The 25,918-nt window shown below is 43.7% G+C and overlaps 1 protein-coding gene across 4 annotated transcripts in view; it reads right to left on the bottom strand.

Moving 5' to 3' along the window:
• Nucleotides 1-25,918, bottom strand: part of VPS53 (VPS53 subunit of GARP complex) — a 185,197-nt gene that overhangs the window by 135,998 nt on the left and 23,281 nt on the right. For all 4 annotated transcript variants that reach the window (XM_054256975.2, XM_035299267.3, XM_035299268.3 and 1 more), the window contains one exon: nt 810-896. In XM_054256975.2, the coding sequence (XP_054112950.1) occupies nt 810-896 (87 nt within the window). The remainder of the gene's footprint in view (nt 1-809; nt 897-25,918) is intronic.

The following is a 25,918-nucleotide window of genomic DNA, read 5'->3' as shown; positions in this document are numbered from 1 at the left end:
CTACTGGACAGCATTGGAGGAAGGGACAGCTGCTTGGGTTCTAATGCTCCTGCTCTCTTCTCTTTTCCCCTCCAACCAGTTCAATCCCATCCCTCCCAGCAGCTCCCCTTCCACCCCCCAGGGAACTGAAGATTGTCCTGGCCATGACCTGAGACCTCTGTGAGTGGAGGGAGGAGTGATCTATGTCTCTTCCCCCAGCAGCTCCGACCACTCCCAGCCCCCCCATCCCCCCTTTCCCCAGGGGAGATGGGGAATTCCTGCCAAGCACCTTGAATGGGAGGGGCCTCACAGAGGGCAGGGACAGGGTCCAGCAGGAGTGGGGGGTTCCTGCTCTGCCCCTGCCCGTCCCCACCCAGTCTTGGCCTCCCATCCTCTCATCTATTCCCCCGCTGGAGACAAAAGATCTTTTATTTTCTATTATTTATAACTTCAGGCCCTGTTCTTTCTTTCCTATTAATTTGAGTGACCTGTGTGAGAGACCGACAGATGCCCCACGAGGATGGCTAGACAAGGACTTTTCCTTTTTATTGCATAAAAATATTTAAAAATAAATTAAACAATAAAATTTTGAACTAAAATCAAACAAACAAACAAAACAGGCTGCCAAGGCAGGGCAGGAGAGATGGTGAGTCTGCTGTCCAGCAAGCAGCTCCCCCTGAATTGATCTGAATGAATTGACAGGTGCTTGCTTCAGAGATGCAAATGACTGTGGCTGCAGAGTGGGAGAAAAAGCCCATTATTAGAATGCCTGGATGAGAAGCTCACCTCACTCTTTGTTGCAAAAAAGTTGGGAAGAAACCAGAACTCACCATTTGCTCTGATTTTTCAGCTTTGTCTTTGATATCTTTGATTTTGCCAAAGAGTTGCTGGATAGCTTTCTGAGCCTCTTCAAGTGCCTACAGTAAGAGAAATACATGAAAAACAAAAACCAACTTGAGACAGCTGAACCATAATGAATTCCAGGCACAAAAGAAAATTTCCATAAAGCTCTCTTGATTCATCCTACTTATTCCAACATTATGTTTCCCGCATACAGGCAATCAGAACTCTTACCAATGTGCCTCACAAAGTTTTAATTTAAAACTAAATGATTGCCCTCTATCTCAGTGACTACTGTACATGGTGTTGACAATAATAGGACATGCATATCTCTGTGTGTGGCTATGGGTGTGTGCAAGCACACATATGCAGTTACCTTCAAAGCCTCATACGGAGGGACAGAGATAGCTCTAAATTGGGGCGAGGGGAAGCTCTGAACTTGGAAGTTCCAGAACACTGGGCATTCAAAACACCTGGACAGTGAATGGGGACTCCAGACTGCAACAAATCTTAAAGACATTTACAGTACCCCATTTGAAAACCAATGCAACGGAGTTAGAAAGGAATGTTTAAAACTAACAGTGGTTCACACCTATAATCCCAACACTTCAGAGGCTGATAATGGAGGATGACTTGAACCCAGGAGTTCAAGAATAGCCTGGGCAACATGGAGAGACTAAGTCTCTGCAAAAAAAAAAAAAAAAGTTAGCCGGGCATGGTTGTGCACGTCTGTAGTCCCAACTACTTAGGAGGCTGAGGTGGGAAGATTACTTGAGCCTGGGAGGTCAAGGCTGCAGTGAACCGTGATCATGCCACTGCACTCCAGCCTGGTGACTAGCAAGACCCTGTCTCAAAAAACGAACAGAAAGCTAACGGTGAGCCCAGTATTTCCACTGAAATAAAAACCTCCAAAGATGGATGCTACACAATAAAAGTATTACAACCCTGCTGCAGCTTCTGCCAGGAGGGGAAGCAGTGAGCCCAGTTGTGAGAGAGCTAGCAGGCCACATAGGTGTAGACCACATGTACCTGACTGTCCCATGACTAAAGACTACCTATAGCTAAAGTGATACTCTGAATTCCTGCAGCAGTTACAGTACGAGGCACCAGTCAGCATCTCCTTAATTCATTCTTCAATCATTCAGTGAGTATTTACTGAATGCCTTCCACACACCAGGCATGACTCTAACCACTGGGAATCCAATGGTAGACAATACAGTATGGTGTCTCTGTCTTCAAGGAACGAACTGACTTTGAAAAGTAAGTAAGGGGGATGACATCCTGGAAAAACAGCAAAACAAAGAAACAAGAAAATTCCCATGTGTGACAGGTGATGAGAATAAGGGAGATGGTGGTCATGGAAGGTCTCCTGAAAAAGGGCACATGAACCAGGACCTGCAGGACAAGGAGGTGTCAGAATTTGTCGATTTTGGAGTAAGAGAATTTTCAGTAGAGAAAACAGCAAATGCAAAGACCCTGATAGAGAAAAGACCTCAGTATTCTGGTCCAAAAAGGAAGACAGCAGGTGGTAGTGTAAAATCGCAGTGGGAAGTGTCTAGAAACAATCTGGAGGGAGGTAAGCAGCAGCCAGAGCATGGAGTGCCTCTGGTCTAAGTGCAAATGAGAAGCCACTGAAGGTTTTACACAGGGGCGGACGGACAGTTTACTTGTATGAAAGACTGTCCTGGCTGCTCTGTGGCGAAGGGGCTGTGCAGAGGCAGGAGGGAAAGACCTGTGACAAAGCTGCTGCAGCTGTCCACATGAGCCAGTGGAGGTCTAGATGAGGTAGCCAGTGGTGATGGAAAGATGTGGAGGGATTCAGGGTTTCCAGGAAGGTATAATGCACAGGACTCACTGACGGACTGCGTGTGGGTGATGATGGAGAGGGAAGAACCAGGCACTATTCCTGGGGTTTAGTTTGAAAAGCCAGGGACAGGGTGCACTGACTGAACAAGGGAAGACAGGAGATGTTGGGCTTGACAGGCAGGTGTGTGTGGCACAGCTGGAAACAAGAGTCCATCTGTAATGTGTTAAGGGTGTGTGACCTGTGCTACAGCTGGAATGAAGAGTCCGTCTGCAATGTGTTAAGGGTGCGTGGCCTGTGCTACTGCTGGAAAGCGTCCCAAAAATTCATGTGTTGAAAACTTAATCCCCAATGCATCAGCGTTGACTGGGGGCTATTACAAGGTGATTAGGTCACAGGGGTTTGCCCTGGTGAGTGAGTGAATGGCATCATCTCAGGAGTGAGTTCTTGACAGAAGGGCCTGTTCAGCCACTTTATCAAGCATGTACACACTTTCTTGCCCCTCCACCTCTGCCATGGGATGCTATAGTAAGAAGGCCCTTGCCAGATGTGGGCCCCTTGACCTTGGACTTCCCAGCCTCCAGAATTCTAAGAAACAAATATTTTCTTTTTAAATGATTCAGTGTTTACCATTCTGTGATGGTGACATAACACAGACTAAGAAAACTGGTATCAAGAAGTGGGCTACTGCTACAATAAATACCTGAAAATGTGGTTTTGGAACTGGGTAATGAATAGATGCTGGAAGAGCTTTGAAGTGAATGCTGGAAAAGTCTGTACGGCTGTAAACAGAGTGCTAAGGGTGATTCTAAAAAAGGGCTCAGAAGAAGAAACGGAGAGAAAGTCTGGAACTTCTTAGAAATTACTTAGTGGTTGGGAACAGAGTGTTGGTAGAAACAGAGACAGTAGGCTGGGCTGGCGGATCACGCCTGTAATCCCAGCACTTTGGGAGGCTGAGGCGGGTGGATCAACTGAGGTCAAGAGTTCGAGACCAACCTGGCCAAAAAGGTGAATCCCCATCTCTACTAAAAACACAAAAATTAGCTGGGTGTGGTGGCGGGCGCCTGTAATCCCAGCTACTTGGGAGGCTGAGGCAGGAGAATCGCTTGAACCTGGGAGGCAGAGGCTGCACTGAGCTGAGATAGCATCATTGTACTCCAGCCTGGACAACAAGAGCAAAACTCTGTCACCCTTGCAAAAAGATACCTTACTTGAGATCAAGTAGAGATATTAAATTGGACATAAGAGTCTGGAGCTTGGAAGAGAGGTAATAGGTTGGGGTTTAAATTTAGAAGTCATTACTTTAGAGATGATATTTCAGTCTGTAAGATTAGAAGAAGTCATATAGGAAGAGAGAATAGACAGAGAAGAGACAGCATGAGGCTAACCCTTGGGCACTCCAATATTCAGAAGGCTAAAATGAAAAAGAGAAGCAGAGATTCGGAGAAAAACCATCAGTGACATGAGCAAAAATCAGGGACTATGGCTGTTTTAGAAGCCAAACAAAAGTGTTTGGAGGAGGAGGAGGAGGAAAAGAATGATTGTCTTCTGTTGTTAAAAACTCATATAAGGCCGGGCATGGCAGCTCACACCTGTAATCCCAGCACTTTGAGAGGCCAAAGTGAGCAGATGGCAAGGTCAGGAGTTTGAGACCAGCCTGGCCAATATGGCGAAACCCCGTTTCTACTAAAAATACAAAAATTAGCTGGGTGTGGTGGTGTGTACCTATAATCCGAGCTATTCAGAAGGCTAAGGCAGGAGAATAGCTTATACCTGGGAGGCAGAGGTTGGAGTGAGCCAAAATCACACCACTGCACTCTAGCCTAGGTGACAGAGTAAGGCTCCATCTCAAAAAAAATAAAAAATAAAAAACCATATAAGACGAAGACAGAGAACTGCTACAATTTTGACAACGGGCAAGTTGTTGGTGACCTTGACAAGAGCAGTCTCAGTGGAGTGATGACGTGATGAAGGAGAGGCCATGGTAACAGAGGAGGCACCAGCAAATGATGGCCTGTGGGCTGAAGCCGGTCTGCCACCTGTTTTGTAAATAATGTGGTTTTGGAGCACAGCCAAACCCATTTGTTTAAATATTGTTTATGGTGACTTTTGCCATACAATGGCAGAGAAATAGTTGCAACAGAGACCATACGTTCAGTAAAGGCTAAAATATTTATTATCCAGCCCCTAACAGGAAGCTTGCTGATCTTGGTATAGACTCTGTTTTCAGGAAATGTTTTCTATAAGAAGAGAAGAAAAATGGGGCAATAGGTGGGGTAAAGGGAGCAATTTTTAAAGATGAGAAATGCTTGCACACATCTGTTTGGGAATGATATGGCAGAAGGGAAATTTATTTGGGGGTAACAGGTTAATTACAGAGAGGATTTTTTTTAAACATGATGTTCTCGAATTGTTTAGGGCAGGGTCCCCAGGCCCTGGGCTGTGAGCCAGTACAGGTCCCTGGGGTGTTAGGAACCAGGCCACAGAGCAGGAGGTGAGCAGCGGGCCCCTGGCGTGGTAGGAACTGGGCCGCACAGCAGGAGGTGAGCAGCAGGTCCCTCACATGTTAGGAACGGGGCCACACAGCAGGAGGTGAGCAGCAGGTCCCTGGCGTGGTAGGAACTGGGCAGCAGAGCAGGAGCGGCAGGCAAGTGAGTGAGCATGACCGCCCGAGGTCCGCCTCCTGTCAGTCAGCAGTGGCATTCAATTCTCATGGGAGCCTGAACCCTACTGTGAACTGCACACACAAGGGATCTGGGTTGTGTGCTCCTTAACAGAATCTAACCAATGCCTGATTATCCGAGCTAGAACATTTTCATCCTGAAACACTGTCCCTCTCCCTGGTCCATGAAAAAGTGTCTTCCAAAAAACTGGTATCTGGTGCCAAAAAGGTCGGGGACCACTGGTTTAGTGTGTAAGTACTAGCCCTTTAGCAGGGTTATAAGTATCTTCTAGAATGGGGACTAAGGATATGAACAGCATTCCTCTATGTCCCATAGCTAAGCCAATCCTCCATTTGGTTTACTGGGGACAGGCTGAGTTTATGATCTGGTATAATTATTAAGAGCTCCCTCTCCTTCTCAAAGTGACCCTGGTGATAAATTATATGGTCACCTTATCTATAGCATCTAACCGATGCTACAGCACAGTGGGAACCTGGTAAATACTGCCTATGATTCAAAGTATCACGGCGCACCTGCAGGAGTGCCAGTGCTGAGGCCACTGCTCTCAATGAAGCAGCTGATAACCATTCCCCTACCTTCAGGCACAGTCATGAGCAATGGTTCAAAAATCACAGCTTCATGCTTTCTGTAACTATTATATATTTGGCTTATACACAGTCTAATGTCCAAAATGCTACATGGGATCAGTAAATTCTAACCCCACTGAAGCCTTCTAAAAAAGGGTGGATCCTGGAGTAAAAATTGTGACTGAGGCCTCTGCAGGCAAATGACCACTAGAAGGACTCATCTTTTTGGGCACAGCCTGCATGGAATTCTGTGATACTGTGGGCCATGTCACGGCACGGTGATGTGCTAATGGGATGATAGCCACGGTATTCTAGCCAAACACCCTAAACATACGACATTCAGCAAAGAAAGGCAAAAAGGGGCCAAGGTATACACCTAGGTCTCACATCTGAAGAAGTCCACGTGATCCTATTGCAAAGAAAGGGTTTCTATCCATGTCTCTCTTATTTAAAACCTGGCATCCTACCAGAAATGTCTCTGCTGAAGGTATCCCTTTTTTCTTCCAGTAACCAAATAAGACTCACACAATCTTACCTGTCATAGTCTACAAGAAAGATAAAACTATCTGCCAGATTTTTTTTCTGGCTGGAATACTTTTGCTTGTATTATTTTAGTACATAATAATGTACTAAAATTGGAAAAATGTTAATAGAAGTCATTTTGCAGAGTTTAAAAAGCTTCTCTGGGTTGGGCGCAGTGGCTCATGCCTTTAATACCAGCACTTTGGAAGGCTAAGTTGGGCAGATCATGAGGTCAAGAGATCAAGACCATCCTGGCCAACACAGTGAAACCCCGTCTCTACTAAAAATAGAAAAATTAGCCAGGCGTGGTGGCACGTGCCTGTGGTCCCAGCTACTTGGGAGGCTGAGGACGAAGAATCGCTTGAACCCAGGAGGCATAGGTTGCAGTGAGCCGAGACTGCGCTACTGCACTCCAGTCTGGTGACAGAGCAAGACTCCGTCGCCAAAAAGAAAAAAGCTTCTCTGAAGTTGTCATGCTATCAAGCAAGTCCATTCTCAACACATATCCTAATATTTAACATCTAACCTCCAATTATCAGTCATACAGAAAAAAGATTGTTTTGTAACTGGAAGAATCATAAGACCTACAAGAAGTTAAGGTTTTTAAAAAAAATACCAAAATACCTTTACTACCTGGCTAATCAGAAACGTGCTAAAAGAATGATTCTGGCACCGTCCCTAGATACTTTTTAAAATAAAAAGATGGTTGACAGGGAGGCAGTAGCTAACACCTATAATCCCAGCACTTTGGGAGACTGAGGGCAGATCACTTTAGGCCTAAAGTTCGAGCCAGTCTGACAAACATGGCGAAACCCTCTCTCTACTAAAAATACCAAAAAAATTAGCTGGGTGTGCTAGTGTACACCTCACTCAGGAGGGTGAGGCACAAGAATCACTTGAGCCCTGGAGGTGGAGGCGGAGGCTGCAGTGAGCTGAGACTGCGCCACTGAACTCCAGCCTGGGTGACAGAGACAGGCTCTGTCACAAAAAAAAAAAAAAAAAATAGTAGGCTATGTGCAGTAATCCCAACACTTCAGGAGGCCGATGCAGGCAAATCATGAGGTCAGGACATCAAGACCATCCTGGCCAACATGGTGAATCCCCATCTCAACTAAAAATACAAAAAACTAGCTGAGTGTGGTGGCACGTGCCTGTAATCCCACCTCTTCAGGAGGCTGAAACAGGAGAATCCCTTGAACCCGGGACCTGGAGGCTGCAGTGAGCTGAGGTCACACCACTGTACTCCAGCCTGAGCAAGAGAGCAAGACTCCATCTCAAAAAATAATAATAAGAAGAAAATAAAATAAAAAGGTGGTTACTTTTCTATTTCAAGCTGTACATGGATTAAAAACAGAACTAATCACTCCCAAGATGCCTGTGTTTAATCTGCCCCACTAGTTTCTGAATGGAGCACTGGAGCTATAGCATACATCTGAAGGTGTTATGAAGCAGTAACTGTCATGACCCTCCTTAGGAATTAAAATTCTGTAAATATACAGCCTGCATCTGAAGGTGTTAGAAAGCAATGACTGCATTTCATCTGGTCCCACTAGAGTTTCTGAGCTGAGCACTGGTGAAAGGAGCACTGGAGCTGCAGTCTGTATCTGAAGGTGTTCTAAAGCAGGGAGTGTGTTTAATCTGATCCCACTAGAGTTTCTGAACAGAGCACTGGAGCTGCAGCCTGTAACTGAAGGTGTTAAGACTGTTGCGGCTCTCCTTAGGACTCAAATTCTGTAAACAGGAGATGCAAAGCAATCCATTGAATTAGTCTAGAAGGCTCAGCAAAACCAATTACAGTATCTGTGTATTTCTGTGCATCATAACTGTAACCGCTGCTCTTAATTTTCTTCGCCTCCTGGAGGAGGCTCTCAACATGCTCTTAAAGCCACAGGAGGTCCAGTGCACAGAAGACAAGCAGTATGGAACCTGGCACAATGTCACTGCTTTCTTCTTTCTCTTTTTTCCTTTTTGCAGAGCTGCTGTCTGCCACCTTTGTAGATAGAGGGGCTCTGATTCACTGGGAATGCCTTAAGAAATAAAAATCCCCTCTGGCTCTGAGATGTATCTAATTTTGCAGTTTGCACCATCAGAGAATTATGTTGCCTTTATCATGTGAGTCCACAGGCAGACTTTCAGAGATTTTAAACTGGGACCCCTGCTGTTCCCACTGCAGGAAGGAGGAAAGGTTGCTCATTTTCAGAAGAGCTGGTGTGGCTTTAGACTGTTCTGTGAAAAAATAAGGTGCTAATATTCAAGGTTACTGGGAAGAAAATTACATTTTTCCACTATTTTGCTACCATTTCTGTTTTCCAACTTTACATCTATCTGATGATTCCCTTTTCCCTTCTATTAAATGGAAAAGCAACATACGGGGCCGGGTGCAGTGGCTCATGCCTATAATCCCAGCACTTTCGGAGGCCGAGGCAGGCAAATCACTTGAGGTCAGGAGTTCGAGACCAGCCGGGCCAACACGGTGAAACCCTATCCCTACTAAAAATACAAAAATTAGCCGGGCATCAAGGCACATGCCTGTAATCCCAGCTACTTGGGAGGCTGAGGCAGGAGAATCGCTTGAACCCAGGAGGTGCAAGTAGCAGTCAACCAAGATTGTGCCACTGCATTCCAGCCTGGGTAACAGAGTGAGACTCGGTATCAAAAACAAAAAAGAGGAAGAAAACAGAAAAGTAACATACTGTATTAGTTAAAAGAAAGGGTTTTTGGAATAGCAGACTGGAATTCAAATCTTGGCTGTGCTAGTTACTGTGTGATTTCCATCAGGCCTCTTATTCTCTAGAAAACACAGTTTCATAATCTCCAGAATGAAAATTCTATCAGCTACCCGAAAGACAGGTAGCGAGGAATATGAAACTCAGTGGCAAATATCTCTGGAATAGGCTGGGCGCTGTGGATCACACCTGAAACTCCAGCACTTTGGGAGGCCGAAGCGGGTGGATCACGAGATCAAGAGATTGAGACCATCCTGGTCAACATGGTGAAACTCCGTTTCTACTAAAAATACAAAAAATTAGCTGGGTATGGTGGCACATGCCTGTAATCCCAGCTACTCAGGAGGCTGAGGCAGGAGAATTGCCTGAACCCAGGAGGCGGAGGTTGCGGTGAGCCGAGATCGCGCCATTGCACTCCAGCCTGGGTAACAATAGCGAAACTCTGTCTCAAAAAAAAAAACATCTCTGGAATCATTTACCCAACACTCTTCTCTTCTGCGTGTGTGATCTTCTTTCACCCTGTTTCTACAGTCTGCTGTCCAAGGAGCAGACTGGGACCTCACTAAACCAGAGTTTTCCTGTGATTTTTACAGAATTAGAATGGGGAAAAAGAGTTTATCTCTTGTGGGTTGTGGGAGCCCCAAGATGTGAAATTGAGTTAGAGAGCAGCTAGGTTCCCCAGTAAGGGGAAGAGGCTGGACTACAGGTAGAGATGTCAGAAGAATGGCTCACGGATTAAGAGGATGGAATCTTCAAACCGTGTTGAAAATGAGACATTCTCCAGGAAAAAACTGTCTTTTATTCATTCAGTCAATTAAAAAGTGAGTGCCTATTACATGTACTGTGCTAGATATTGAGGGGAAAAAGGTCACTAGATAGGGGATATGTCTTTCAACAGTTTTTGAGGAATACAAACACCTGTCAGATAAAAATGATACAAAGAGTGAAGAATAAAGAATGGCAGCATCATCTGAAAAGCAAGGGGCTCCTCTAGAGAGCAGGAACACTGAAGAGTGCTGCCACATCTGATAAGCCCTAAACATAAGCCCTCACGATATCCACTGCAGGTGGACACCAAGAGTTAGGTAGCCTCTGTTTGGAGAAAGTATCTTCTTCTCTTATTGCTGACCATCTGCCACCACTGAGAGTTGCTGCTAAGGAAACAGGAAATTCCCAGCAGAAATAGAGATGCTTGTGAAGCCTCAGCAACAGTCACAGTGCAGCCCGCTCCCCACAACAATGCTCAACAGTAGCAGAGGCTGCAGGCTCTCACAGCCACAGATGGCAGCATGTCTACGGCTCTGTGCTTCCCTACGCATCTGAGAACACAATCAGGACCACCCTGGTCAAACGCCAGATGGCACCCATCACATGAGTATCACTGATGTTTACACAAATTCTTCCACTGTCCATTCAGAAACCTTGAGGATAAAAAGGCTGTATTTAAAGCACAGATTTATTTCCAAGTTTGTGAAGCAAAACCAAAGGACTATAAAGAGCAAAGGGAGTCATTCTCACCTTATTTGTTAAAGTGTTCTGTTCCATGCAAGTTACTTTTATTTATGATTTCTGCAAACCAGATCCACTGAAAACGTGAACTAAAGAGCTCATTTTTATTTTTAGGAGACAAGCCAGAAGTTAAAATCACAAGACGAGACTGGAAAACAAATTTAGCGGTGCCCAAATAAGACTAAACATTTAAATTTTAAAGTTCTGCCTACATCTGCTAGCACCCCTAACTTAAAACAAGTTAGCCCTGAAACAGTTGAGAGGCAAATGTGTTCATGCACAGCTTCCTCTAATGAAAGGTAACCCCTGAGGATGAGAACATTTCAAGCAACAACTCCAAGTGGCCAAAGAAAAGGAAATGTTTAAGCAAAAGTTTCTGTTGCTTTTGCTGAATGAAAGGTATTTCAATATTTTTGGAAATGGGGCACATTAAAAGAAACAGCTTGTCCAAGTTGAACAAAGGACTACTTTTCCCAAATAGTCAAGACTTTCAGTTGCCAAGTCTGAGGTTACTGGCTTCATTCTAATTCCCCTATCTTACTATTACTTCTAATTTTAGTCACTTAATAACGCTCATCTATATTATAAGTCTTCATTCAGGAGAAAACAGCCTTTTGCGATGACATCTGGCTGTTCCCTCAGCTGATTTTTTGAGATACCTTCTATACCAAATGCCCTTCAGGCTGTGGGGACTCATCTTCCTGATTTTTCTCTCTTCCTGGTTCCCTTCTTCTCTTCAGGGTCTCATTGGTTTCTGTATTTTCAGCAGCACGGGTGCAGTACATGCAGAGCTCTCTTCAACCTTGAGTTATTCTCTCAGTCTGGTTTCCTCATCACACTGAGAGGAACCAAGCTGGCTAATGACGACATGGTCACTGCCATTATTCAGATTTCCTGATGAGTCAGTTAACTTTCCAGGCTCCACAGAAAAACAAGTGGCTCCCAAATCTGCTTTTAAGTATATGTCACTGTTGAAAGAGAATGTAGCATGGACAAGTGTGCAGCACACTGCAAATGAGAACATCTGGATCGGTGTTTGACTCACTTGGTGTGATGCTGGGCAAGCCAAGAACTTACGTGGGCCCCTCTCTTCATCTGTCAAGTGAGGAGAAAGCATCTACATGGTCCAACTTACATGTCTTTGTAAAGACATGAATCAAGCAAAGCAATATATGCAGCACTATTTTGCAAGGTAAACATAGTGTGATAAAACTAAACAGATCAAGACAAATGACTCAAAATGTTACGTTCTGCAAAAGCAACTCAAAATGTGCCTTTGCTTATAGTGAACGGATCAAGAAAGACAGATCATCCTTGCAACAGTAGATTCTTAATTACAGAGATCTAGAAAATTTCACGGCTGACAAACAGTCCTAGAACCTGCCCACAAGACACTAATTCAGTTACCAGAAATCTCTAAAGTCTAGAATCTCCAAGTACTCAATGGAAAAAAAGTGTAAATGTCTGACTTATTAGAAGTAGCACTTGGCCAAGAAAAAACAAACAAACAAACAAAAAGAAGTAGCACTCGGCCTAACCCATAATAACACTGTTTCCACAGGAATAAGAGGAGCTGTCTGCCTGACCATTTCCTTGTGACTAGAAACAAGAAAAGCTCTCAAGTACAACAAGGAGACAGGAGTTGATAATTTGGTCTGAGATGGGGTAAAGACCCCTCAAATTCACCTCTTCTCCTGCTTTAAAGATAGTATTTGAATCATCAAATTTACTTGGGGCTGGGCACAGTAGCTCACACCTGTAATTACAGCACTTTGGGAGGCCGAGCCAGACGGATCACCTCAGGTTGGGTGTTCAAGACCAGCCTGGCCAACCTGGTGAAACCCTTTCTGTATCAAACATACAAAAATTAGCTGGGTGTGATGGCGGGCACCTGTAATCCCAGCCACTCAGGAGGCTGAGGCATCAGAATCACTTGAACCTGGGAGGTGGAGGTTGCCGTGAGCTGAGATTGCACCTCCATCTTGGGCAACAGAGCGAGACTCCATCCCAAAAAAAGGAAAAACTTTACTTGGTAATAAGTGTATCTCCGTAAGAAATGACCCCCTCCAAATTGGGGGTCATTATGAAAGTGGCACTATTATTTTGCCTAACATCCATATTCCAGGTATCACATACAATACCTAGAAATGAACCCACCATCTGTTCAGAGAGTCTACAATACAATATGGTAATGGAAATTAGAAACCCTGGCATGGGATCCAATAATATATGGAGGACAACAAGTTTCTTATGTATTTTTAGAGCTTTAATCTAGATGACAACAAAACACCAAGCCAAGACAGATGTATTATCTTCAGTTTTGCAAAACTAATCTCCTTCTAGAGGAGACTTTGGAGTCCAAGTTGGAGCAAAGGAAACTTTCTAGTTATAATACAGACTCTAGAAAAAAAAAAGAGTTACACATGGAAATGCTGATGGAACAACCACACGCTGAATCTGTGCTCTTCTATATACTGTTTCCATGGATGGAAGAGGGAAGAGAAAAAAGGAGGTCAAATTCTTACATGAAGACAGAATTTCTAATTCCCATCCACTGCACAGACATATCTGAGGGATTTCTTGTATCACGACCCTGAGATATAGCAGGCTTTGCTCTGTCGGCAGTAATACTGCAGTTCTTCTAATGCACAATCTCAAACTGAGGTTGGAATTTTCCTTATACAATTTGTAACTACCAGCAATCAAAAGCAAGAGTGACTTGGGTATTAGCCAGAGCAGTTACAGTAGTGATAAATGGCATTTTCCTCTGGAGATGTAGAGAGTCTAGTTTAAACTTGTGACCACCTCTAACATGGAAATAAGCAGATGGCAAGTTATGCTTGACCTTCCTTCTTTGCTCCTGAAGACGGCCATTTATACAGAGATGGCTCAGAAGAATAACCTTCAATGTTCCTTCTTGGCACATTATTTTCCTAAAACTATTTTCAATAATCATGGTGCAGAAAAGTGGGACCTGGCATTTCTAAGGTCAGGAAGGAAGCAGTCCAGATGCTGGACTAGTTAACCAAATAGATGGCTTTACTTCTGCAGGAGAGAACATCTCCGTTGTTAGGCATTGCATACAAAAGCTTAAGATGCACTAGCTAATCAGAAACACACTGTCTATATTAATTAAATGAACACAAAACAGAAAGAACACTTGAGTTAATGCACCTGAGTCTAAGGAAAAAATGAATCTACGTAGTTCAGAACAATATGGAAAAATGTTTCTAAAGAATTAAATATTCAAATGATTAGAAATTACCATGTGACCCAGCAATTCCACTCCTAGGGACACACCAACGGGAACTGAAGCAGATAACTAAAACAGGTATTTGTATGCCAGTACTCACAGCAGCACTGTTTACAATGGCCAAACGGTGGAAACAATCCAAGTGTCCATGGTTACACACAACGTGGTCTCCCTACACCACAGGGTATTACTCGGATGGAAAAGGGAAGAAAGTTCTGATACATGCCACAACACACATGAACTCTGAAGACAACACAAGTGAAATACCAGATACAGTACCCAGAATAGGCAAATTCAGAGACAGAAAGTAAAATACAGGTTATAAGAAGGTTGAGGAAAGTGGGCAGGGAAGTCACTACTTAATGGTTACAGAGTTTCGATTTGGGGTAATGAATACATTTCAGAAATTTATAACAATAGTGGTGGTTGTACAACATTATGAATTTAATTAATACCAATAATTATACACTTAAAAATAATAAAATAGGCCAGGCAAGGTGGCTCATGCCTGTAACTAGAGCACTTTAGGAGGCCGAGGTAGGTGAATCATGAGGTCAGGGGATCAAGACCATCCTGGCTTAATAGGTTGAAACCCCGTCTCTACTAAAAATACAAAAAATTAGCTGGGTGTGGTGGTGGGCGCCTGTAGTCCCAGCTACTTGGGAGGCTGAGGCAGAATAATCACTTGAACCTGGGAGGCGAAGGTTGCAGTGAGCCAAGATCATGCCACTGTACTCCAGCCTGGGTGACAGAGCAAGACTCCATCTCAAAATAAAAAAAAACAAAAAGATGAAATGATAAAGTCTACATTATATATATATATATATAGTTACACAATTTTTAAAAACATAGTATCAAAAACCACTGAACAATATACCTTAAACAAATGAATCATATGTGAATTATAGCTCACTAATGCTGTTAAAATATAGTTATATAAAAAAATCAAATAAGGTTATATTTACCAAAATGAAATTTAATAAAATTTTTAAAAGAATCATCAATTACATCAAGCTACTTGCCAAGAAAAAAGAAAAAACAGGCCAGGTATGGTGGCTCACACCTGTATAATCTCAACTTTTCAAACGCTGAGGCCAGCCAGGGCAACACAGCAAAACCCCATTTCTACAAAAAATGCAAAAAAAATTAGCCAGGTGTGGTGTCATGCCCCTGTAGTCCAAAATACTCAAGAGACTGAGGTGGGAGGATTACTTTAGCGTGGGAGGTCAAGGCTGCAGTGAGCCATGATTTCTCCACTGCACTCAAGCCTAGGTCACAGAGTGAGACCCTGTCTCAAAAAAGAAAAAAAAAAACAGATGCAGTGGTTCATACCTGTAATCCCAGCACTTTGAGAGGATGAATGAGACAGGCTGATCACCTGAGGTAAGGAGTTTGAGACTAGCCTGGCCAACACAGCAAAACCCCATCTCGACTAAAAATAAAAAAATTAGCTGGGTGAGGTGGCACACACCTGTAATCCCAGCTACTTGGGAGGCTGAGGGAGGAGAATCACGTGAACCCGGGAGGCGGAGATTGCAGTGAGCCAAGATTGTGCCACTGCAGAAAGGTGGGAGCAGGAAGGGATGAGACAGGGAAGACACGGAAAGGAAGGGGTAAAAGAAAGAAAGAGAGACAGAGAGAAGGAGGGAGGGAAGAAAGGGAGGGAGGGAGGGAGGGAGGGAGGGAGGGAGAGGAGAGAGGCAGGGAGGGAGTGAGGGAGGGAGGGGAAAGAAGGAAGGGAGGGAGGGAGGAAGGGGAAAAAAAGACAGAGAGAGAAAAAGAAAAAAAAAAAAACAATATTAACTCTTTGGCCTTAGGTGAAATAAAAACTTAGTTCAAAGGCCATTTTAAGCTGGGCACAGTGGCTCATGCCTGTAATCCCCACACTTTGGGAGGCCAAGGCAAGAGAACTGCTTAAGCTCAAGAGTTTGAGACCAGCCTGAGCAACATAGTGAGACTCCATCACTGCCAAAAAAAAATTTTTTTAAGACAATTTCAAAAATAACAACAGCTGGGCACAGTGGCTCACTCCTGTAACCCCAGCACTTTGGGAGGCTGATACTGGCAGATCACTTGAGGTCAGTAGTTCGAGACCAGCCTGGCCAGCATGGCGAAACCCCGTCTCTACTAAAAATACAAAAATTAGCTGGGCATGGTGCTGTACACCTGTAATCCCAGCTACTCAGGAGGCTGAGGCAGGAGAATTGCTTGAACCCAGGAGGCGGAGGTTGCAGTGAGCCAAGACTGTGCCACTGCACTCCGGCCTTGGCAATAGAACGAGACTCCATCTCAAGGGAAAAAAAACTATACAGAAACCAAGTCAGTGTTTGACAGTGGATGGGGTGGGGCAAGAGGGAATTTGGGGGAATAATGGAATTGTCCTATAACTACATTGTGGTAGTAGGTACATGGTTATATGCATGCATGCATTCATTCATTCCTTCATTTATTTGAGACAGATGGAGTCTTCCTCTGTCACTCAGGCTGGAGTGCAATGGCTCAATCTTGGCACACTACAACCTCCACCTCCCGGGTTCAAGCAATTCTGTGCACCACCATGCCCAGCTAATTTTTATATTTTTAGTACAGACAGGTTTTACCATGTTGGCCAGGCTGCTCTTGAACCCCTGACTTCAAGTGATCTGCCAGCTTCGGCTTCTCCAAGTGCTGGTATTACAGGTGTGAGCCAGGGCATCCAGCCAGTTATATGCACTTATCAAAACTCATTCCATCATAAATTGCAAGAGTAAATTTTACTGTATGTAAATATCTTAATTTTTTAAATGAAAAAATGTCCTAACCGGTAGTAGCTATAATTACCTTTTCTTTTCAGAAAAAGGCATTTGTATTTTATGAGCCTGAAAGTACCACAGGCACATTGGAGACATCTGGGAAAATAAACAAACAATGTATATTCATCACATGCAGTAAAGTCATATATATATATATATATATATATATATTTTTTTTTTAAGATGGAGTTTTGCTCTCGTTACCCATTCTGGAGTGCAATGGCGCCATCTTGGCTCATGGCAACCTCTACCTCCTGGGTTCAAGCAATTCTCCCGCATCAGCCTCCTGAGTAGCTGGGATTACAGGCACGTGCCACCATGCCCAGCTAATTTTCTGTATATTTAGTAGAGATGGGGTTTCACCATGTTGACCAGGATGGTCTCGATCTCTTGACTTCGTGATCCACCCAAAGTCCTATGTGGTGATGTGTTGTTTTGGTTGAAAATATGAAGAAAATCTGGCTTCACATAGATACATGTAATTAGAAAACGAAGAAATATTTTCATACCCATCTCTTAAGTCTATTCAGGCACTATTAATATAACAAAATAAACACGGCAGCCCTTTTCGGGTACTTGCTCTGTCGCCCAGGCTGTAGTGCAGTGACGCAATCTCGGCTCACTGCATTCTCCACCTCCTGGGTTTAAGCAATTCTCTCGCCTCAGCCGCCCGAGTAGCTGGGACTACAGGCATGCACCATCACGCCCAGCTAATTTTTTTTGTATTTTTTGTAGAGACGGGGTTTTCACCATGTTGGCCAGGATGGTCTTGATCTCCTGACCTCATGATACGCCTGCCTCGGCCCCCGCTAAGTGCTGGGATTACAGGCGTGAGCCACCGCACATGGCTGATAATCAATCCTCTTTAAACTATATACTAAAACTAAGAAAGTGGTAGGATCTTGAGGATTAGTTGCAATGAAGAATTTGAAATTTCCTTAATGAACTTGTCATACTAGCTGCATTAAAACCCACTGATCAGGGCCGGGCGCGGTGGCTCACGCCTGTAATCCCAGCACTTTGGGAGGCCGAGGCAGGTGGATCACGAGGTCAAGAGATCGAGACCATCTTGGTCAACATGGTGAAACCCCGTCTCTACTAAAAATACAAAAAAAAAAAAAAAAATTAGCTGGGCATGGTGGTGCGTGCCTGTGATCCCAGCTACTCGGGAGGCTGAGGCAGGAGAATTGCCTGAACCCAAGAGGCGGAGGGTGCCGTGAGCCGAGATCGTGCTATTGCACTCTTGAACCCAGCAGAGAGCTAAAGACAACCAAGTATCCTGAATTCTAAGAAGGAATGTGCTCCTCAAGGAAAGAGAGGATAGAGAACTGTCTCACAAGTAGAAGGGTATAGAGGGAAGACAGGGGTGCCACATGAGCCGGTGAGAAGGGCTTCACTGAAGTGTTTAACAAGTTACCAAAGGCCCAGTGCGGGCTAGGGCAACAGTGTAGAAGCCCTGGGAAGCATAAACACAGGCAGTCTGCACCCACTCTCAGGCCCTCTTCCAAGACCTTCACTGGATGTACACGAGAAAAAAAATGGGGACACTCTCTCCTCTTCTACACAAAGTGTCTGGCATTCAATAAAAAACTTTAAGACACATATATGCCAAAAAAACAACCCACTGTTAAGAGACAAAGCAATCAACAGAACCTGTCTCAAAGAAGAGCCATTTGTTATAACTACTAGATAGGTTATGGAGGAGGGGATTTTAGAGTAACAATGAATAATATGTTAAAGAATCTGGCAGAAAAGGTGTTTTACATGCATGAGCAGAGGAGGAATTGCAGCAGAGAGCAGGAAATTCTTAGAGTCAAATGGAAATGCTAGAAAAAAGGACACAGCATCAGAGCTGAAGAATTCCTTCAACAGCCTCATCACACTTGACACAGCAAAAAAAGAAAAGGATCAGTGAACTTAAGGTCAATCGAAAGTCCCCAACTGAAACATAAAGAGAAAAAAAAGAAAAGAAACCCCAACACCTGCAGGACAGAATTACAAGTTCTGAAAGATGTGTCAGTAGAGTTCCAGGAGCAAGGGAGAACAGAGCAGAAACATCTGAAGAGACAATGGCTGATAATTTTTTTTTTTAAGCGAAAGGCATTAAACCACTGACCCAAGTCAGAATCCCAAGAAGAATAACTTCAAAAAACCGACGACAACACCAGGTACCAGACACATCATAGTAAAATTGCTAGAAACAAAATGAAAGATACAGCCTTGAAAACAGCCAGGGTAGGAATGACACACATTAAACACAGAGGAGAAAGATAAAAATGACGACAGACTGGGGCCTGGCCGGTGGCTCACACCTGTAATCTGAAGACTTTGGGAGAGCGAGGAGGGTGGATCACCTGAGGCCAGGCATCTGAGACCACCCTGGCCAACACGGTGAAGCCCTACCTCTACTAAAATTACAAAAAATTATCTGCGTGTATTGATGTGTGCCTTTAATCTCAGCTACTCAGGAGGCTGAGGCAGGAGAATTGCTTGAACCTCAGAAGCACAGGTGAGAGTGAGCTGAGATCCTGCCACTGGACTCCAGTGTGGGTGACAGAGAAAGACTCTGTCTCAAAAAAGAAATGAATACATAAAAATAAATAAAAAATGAAATAAAAATGACTACAGACTTGACGTCTCCTCAGAAACAATGCAAGCTAGAAGGCAGACATTTTTTAAGTACTAAAAAACAAATAATAAAACAACAAAACTGCCAATCGAGAGTCCTATAAAAAACAAAAATATTTTTAAAAAATAAAAGCAAAATTAAAACTTTTCAAGCAAAGAAAAGCTGAGAGCATTTACTGCCAGCAGACCTGTGCTGTAAGAAATACTAAAGGAAGTGCATCAGGCAGAAGGAATATGGTACAGAAAAGAACTTGGGATCTAAGGAGATAAAAATAACTATGTGAGGTAACAAATACATCAATTTGCTTCTCTGTAGACCAGTTTACTGTCTATACGTATCCTATAATAAGTGATACACCTTAAATATACACAATACAATTTATTTCCTAAAAAATAAAATAAAATAGCTGGGTGCGGTGGCACACACCAGTAGTCTCAGCCACTCAGGAGGCTGAGGCAGGAAGATCCGTTGAGCCAAGGAGTTTGAGGCCAGCCTGGGCAACACAGTAAGACCCCATCTCTAAAAAATATAAAATAAATTTAGAACTTTGAAAAATGACAAACAATAAAAGTAAATATTAAAATTTTCTGACTTTTAATTACTCTAAAAAGCAAAACTAGAAAGAGTGATGGTGTTCATAATATCTAAAAAGAAGACGCAGGACGTGGCAGAATAGACAAAGCATGTGAGGAAGGAACTGGAAGTCTACTCTAAGACTCTCACCTGGGAAGTGACATAACCTTGTCACTGTGATATTAGTGACAACAGCACTGTCATAAAGATGCATACTGTGAACCTAAGACGACCACTAAAAAAACAGAAAAACCTAACAAGGAAGTACAACGACAAACAGAAAATTAGCAAGATGGTAGCTTTAAATACAACTCTATCATGGAAACAAAGCAAAACAGTCACTCTTGCCAATTTTATTCCATATCATACTGTAGGTCCTAGCTAGAGTAATAAGGCAAAAACGAAAACGGTCTTTATTCAGAGGTAAGATGATTATCTACTTCTTAAAAATCCCAAAAGCCTACCAAAAAAAATTCCTGAAGCTAACAAGTAAGTTCAGCAAAGCTGCACAATATATTGTCAATAAATAAAAACAGGCCGGGTGCGGGGCTCACACCCGAAACCCCAGCACTTTGGGAGGCCGAGGCGGGCAGATCATGAGGTCAGAAGATCGAGACCATCCTGGCCCTGGTAAAACCCTGTCCCTACTAACAATACAAAAAATTAGCCAGGCACATGCCTGTAATCCCAGCTACTCAAGAGGCTGAGGCAGGGGAATTGCTTGAATCCGGGAGATCGAGGATGCAGTGAGCCGAGATCATGCCACTGTACTCCAGCCTGACAAAAGAGCAAGATTCCGTCTCAAAAATATAAAAATAAGTAAGTAAATATCAATCACATTTCTATAACTAGCAAGCGACAAATGAGAAATTTAAGTTTTTAAGAGATACTATTTATAATAACACCAAAAACCATAAAATATTTAGTATAAATCTAGCAAAATATGAGCACGATCTATATACTAAAAACAAAAACACACTGTTGAAAGAAACTAAAGACTTAAATATATGAACAAAGATACCATGTTCACAGACTGGAAGATTTAATATTGTAAAGATGTGAATTCTCCCTGAATTGATCTACAGATTCAATGCAATCCCAATCAAAGTCCCAGAGATTTTTTTCTTTAAATCAACAAGTTGGCCAGGCGCAGTGGCCCACGCCTGTAATCCCAGTACTTTGGGAGGCCAAGGCGGGCAGATCACCTGAGGTCAGGAGTCCCAGACCAGCCTGGCCAACATGGTAAAACCCCATCCCTACTAAAAAATACAAAAAACTAGCTGGGCGTGGTGGTGAGTGCCTGTAATCCCAGCCATTCAGGAGGCTGAGGCAGGAGAATTGCTTGAACCCAGGAGGCAGAGGTTGCAGTGAGATGAGACCACACCACTACACTCCAGCCTGGCAGGTAAGAGCAAAACTCCATCTAAATAAATAAACACAAACAAAATAAAAATCAACAAGTTGATCCTATGCTTTATATGGAAAAGGCAAAGAAATTAGAATATCCAAAACAATTTTGAAAAAGGACAATCTTAGAGAAGACTCTAATTACATGATTTCAAGACTTACTATAAAGCTACAACAGTCAAGACCATGTGGTATTGGCAAAGGATAAACACATGAACCGATGAAATGGGAAAGAAAGCCCAGAAAGAGAACCATATATATCCCCAGCCTCTCAGTATCTAGGACTACAGGCATGTGCCACCATGCCTAGCTGATTTCTAAAACTTTGTTTTTAGAGATGGGGTTTCACTGTGTTGTTCAGGCTGGTCTCAAACTCCTGGCCTCAAGTGGTCCTCCCACCTAAGCCTCCCAAAGTGTTGGGATTATAGACATGTATCACCATGGCTAGCTATGGTTAAGTGATTCTTCACAAAGGTGCCAAGAAAATTCAAGGTGGAAAGGATTGTGTTTTCAACATATGAGACTGGAACAAGAATCTCAACTTATATTTTGTACCATATTAAAAAATCTACTTGAAATGGATCACAGAAATAAACATAAAACCTAAAACAATAAAACTTCTAAAAGAAAACACAGAAGCAAATGTTTTGTGGCTAGGCATGGTGGCTCATGCCTGTAATTCCAGCACTTGGGCAGGCCAAGGTGGGCAGATCACCTGAGGTCGTGAGTTTGAGACCAGCCTGGCCAACCTGGTGAAACCTCATCTCTACTAAAAATACAAAAATTAGCTGGGCGTATCGCTTCTCGGCCTTTTGGCTAAGATCAAGTGTAAAACTTGTCTGGGCGTGGTGGCGGGCACCTGTAATCCCAGCTACTTGGAAGGCTGAGGCAGGAGAACCGCTTGAACCGGGAGGAGGAGGTTGCAGTGAGCCGAGATCGTGCCACTGCACTCCAGCCTGGTCAACAGAGCAAGTCTCTACCTCAAAAAAAAAAAAAAAAAAAAAGGTTTTGTGATCTTGGATTAGACAAAGAATTTTCATCAAAAGTACAAATCATAAAGGAAAATTAACCAATACTTCACTGAAGTTAAAAACCAGCTCAAGAGACTGCTAAAAAATAAAAAGACAAACCACAGACTGTCTGAAAACATTTACGAAATATGGATCTGACACATTATGAGCACTATACTAACTTCCACTCCATCAGAAGGGTGAATGACGGCATACTTTCCAAATTTATTGCATCTTAACCCATTTCTCAAGAAAAGACGGATAACAAGGGAAGGCCCAGAGTGGCGGCACACACCTGTAATCCTAGCACTTTGGGAGTCCACAGTGGAAGGATCACTGAGGCCATGAGTTCGAGATTAGCTTGGGCAACATAGTGAGACCCTGCCTCTACCAAAAAAAACAAAACAAAAAAAAAATAGTTGGGTACGCTGGCACATACCCATAGTCCCAACTCCTCGGGAGGGTGAGGTGGGAGGACTGATTGGGCCTGGGAGTTTGAGGCTGCAGTGAGCTATGATCCCACTACCGCACTCCAGCCTGGACAACAGAGTGAGACCCTGTCTCTCAAGAAAAAAAAAAAAAAAAGGGTAAACAAAAGACTAATAAAGGAAAACAGATCCCAATACCTATATGTATATAAACAGAGAGGGCCTGATGATCTTGGGGTAAAAACTGCCTTGTTTTAGAGATGGGATGAGAGACAGAGGAAACAAAAAGACAGATGTGCTTATCACCAACAGCTGGAGTGGAGAAGGGAGTGTGGCTTTGAGTCTCAGAGCCAAGAAGACTGAAGGTCCAAGAGCCTGGGTCTGGAAACCAGAGCTGAACAGGCAGCAACAACTCCCTGCAGTGACTCAGGGATCACTTCCCTCTGTTCATTACAACATGGCATCCAAAACACACTTTTCTTTTAAAATAATATACCGACAGCCCCTCAACTTGGGATTGTTCAACCTAGAATTTTCTCATATACGATGGTGCAAAGGTGAGACACAGTCTGTGGAAACCATAGTTTGGGTATCCACAAATCCAATCTGTTTTTCACTTTCTGTACCATATTCAGTAAGTTACATGAGTTAATCAACACTTTATTAGAAACCGGGCTCGGTGTTAGAGGATTTGCCTGACTGCAGCCTAATGCAAGTGTTCTGAGCACATTTAAGGCACAGGAGGCTAAGCTAGGTGTTCAGTAAATTACATGTATTAATACATTTTCAACTTAGCATATTTTCACCTTATGCTGAGTTTATCAGAATAAGAATTTATTCTTTTTTTTTGAGACGGAGTTTCGCTCTTGTTACCCAGGCTGGAGTGCAATGGCACGATCTCGGCTCACCGCAACCTCCGCATCGCGGGTTCAAGCAATTCTCCTGCCTCAGCCTCCAGGCAGCTGGGACTACAGGCGCGCGCCACCATGCCCAGCTAATTTTTTTGCATTTTTAGTAGAGATGGGGTTTCACCTTGTTGACCAGGATGGTCTCAATCTCTTGACCTTGTGATCCACCCGCCTCGGCCTCCCAAAGTGCTGGGATTATAGGCGTGAGCCACCGAGCCCGGCCCGAATTTATTCTTAATTGTAAGTTAAGAAGCATGTCCATTATTGAGAAAAATTTGGAAACAGGTGCGGTGGCTTGCACCTGTAATTCCAGCCACTCAAGAGGCTGAGGCAGGAGGATCACTTGAGGCAAAGAGTTCAAGACCAGCTGGAGCAACGAAGGAACACCCTATCACTACAAAAATATATACATATTTAATTTAAAAGTCAGCCAGGTATGGTGACATGCACTTGTAGTCCTGGCCACTTGGAAGTATGAGGTGGGAGGATCGTCTGAGGCCAGGAGTTTGAGGCAGTGAGCTACACACTCCACACGCCAGCCTGGATGACCCTGGAACGAGACCCTGTGTCAAAAAAAAAAAAAAAAAAAAAGGGAGGGGAGGGGGAGGGGGAGGGGAGAGACAAGATAGCTGGGTACAGCGACTCAGGCCTGTAATTCCAGCACTCTGGGAAGCGGAGGTGGGAGGATCACTTGAAGCCAGGAGTTCCAAACCAGCCTGGGCAACACAGTGAGATTCCATCGCTACAAAAAATGTTTTAAATCAGCCAGGCATAGTGGTGTGCAGCTGAAGTCCTAGCTACTTCGGAGGCTGAGGTGGAAAGACTGTGTGAGCCCAGGAGTTCAAGGCTAGAGTGAGCTATGATCCCGCCACTACATTCCAGCCTGGATGACAGAGTGAGATCCCATCTCTAAGAAGAAAAAAAGAACATGGAAATTATAAAAGCTGGAAATGCAAAAAAAAAAAAAAAAAAAAAAAAACCCTGCAGTCTCAAATTTCAAAAACGAAATAATGAATTCTGTTGTCATGTGGAATATTTGTTTAACTCGGGTGATACTCCACGTCACGCCTGGCAAATGTCTAATGGAGTTCTTAAGGACAGGACAAGAGAACTGAACCTTTACCACCACTATTGCCACAAAAAATATTCTGGACCGTCGGTAAGCTGTGCTGCCATTTCTATTCATGGAGAACGGCACACTGAAGGCAGCAAGGGGCCTCTGATAATCCAGAGCAAGTAAACCTGGAGTTGCTTTAAAGCAGAGCAGTGGGGATGGAAAGGAGCTGACAGAAAAGCCACAGGAACCTGACAAATACCTAGATGTGCACAACCAGGAACACTGAATTCCAGCGGATGATACAATAGCAGCACTGGTCTCACCGCCATCACTAAACATGAGTGAGCCCAACAAACACTCAATTCCGGTGGATGATACAATACTCAGCAGCACTGGCGTTAACGCCATTTACTAAACATGAGTGAGCCCAACATGGTGCAAGGTGTTTTAAAATCCCAGTACTTTGGGAGGCTGAGGCAGAAGGATTGCTTGAGGCCAGGAGTTTGAGACTAGCCGGGGCAACATAGCGAAACCTCATCTATAAACATTTAAAAATTAGATTGGCTGGGTGCGGTGACTCATGCCTATAATCTCAGCACTTTGGGAGGCGAAGGTGGGCAGATCACCTAAAGTCAGGAGTTCAAGACCAACCTGGCCAAAATGGTGAAACCCCAACTCTACTAAAAATATAAAAATTAGCCAGGCATGGTAGTGGGTGTCTGTAATCCCAGCTACTCAGGAGGCTGAGGCAAGGAGAATCGCTTGCACCCCCAGGAGGTGAAGGTTGCACTGAGCTGAGATCGTGCCATTGCACTTCAGCCTGGGTGATACAGCGAGACTCTGTCTCAAAAAAAAAAAAAAAAATTAGACGGGCATGGTGGCATGTGCCTATGGTCCCAGCTACTTGGGAGGCTGAAGCGAGAGGACCATTTGAGCCCAGGAGGTTGAGGCTGCAGCGAGATGTGATAGCACCACTGCACTCTAGCCCGGACAACAAAATAATACCCTGTCTCGAAAACAAATAATTAAGTAGATAAATAAAATAAAGTACATTAATTCTAATCGCCCCCCCCCCCCACCAACCCTGAGGTAGGTATTATTATCTCCATGTCACAGATGAAAAGTATCTTGTCCAAGGTCACACAGACAACAGCAGAGACAAAATTTATATTCAGAACTCAAGTTTTTTTCACTTGACCAGGCTACCATCCAGTTTTACATTACTGAAAAC

The sequence above is a fragment of the Callithrix jacchus genome, chromosome 5 (genome assembly GCF_049354715.1).
Source record: "Callithrix jacchus isolate 240 chromosome 5, calJac240_pri, whole genome shotgun sequence".
In the NCBI taxonomy this organism is placed as follows: domain Eukaryota; kingdom Metazoa; phylum Chordata; class Mammalia; order Primates; family Cebidae; genus Callithrix; species Callithrix jacchus.
The sequence above is the reverse complement of the archived record's forward strand: the minus strand, read 5'-3'. Positions and strand labels throughout refer to the sequence as shown.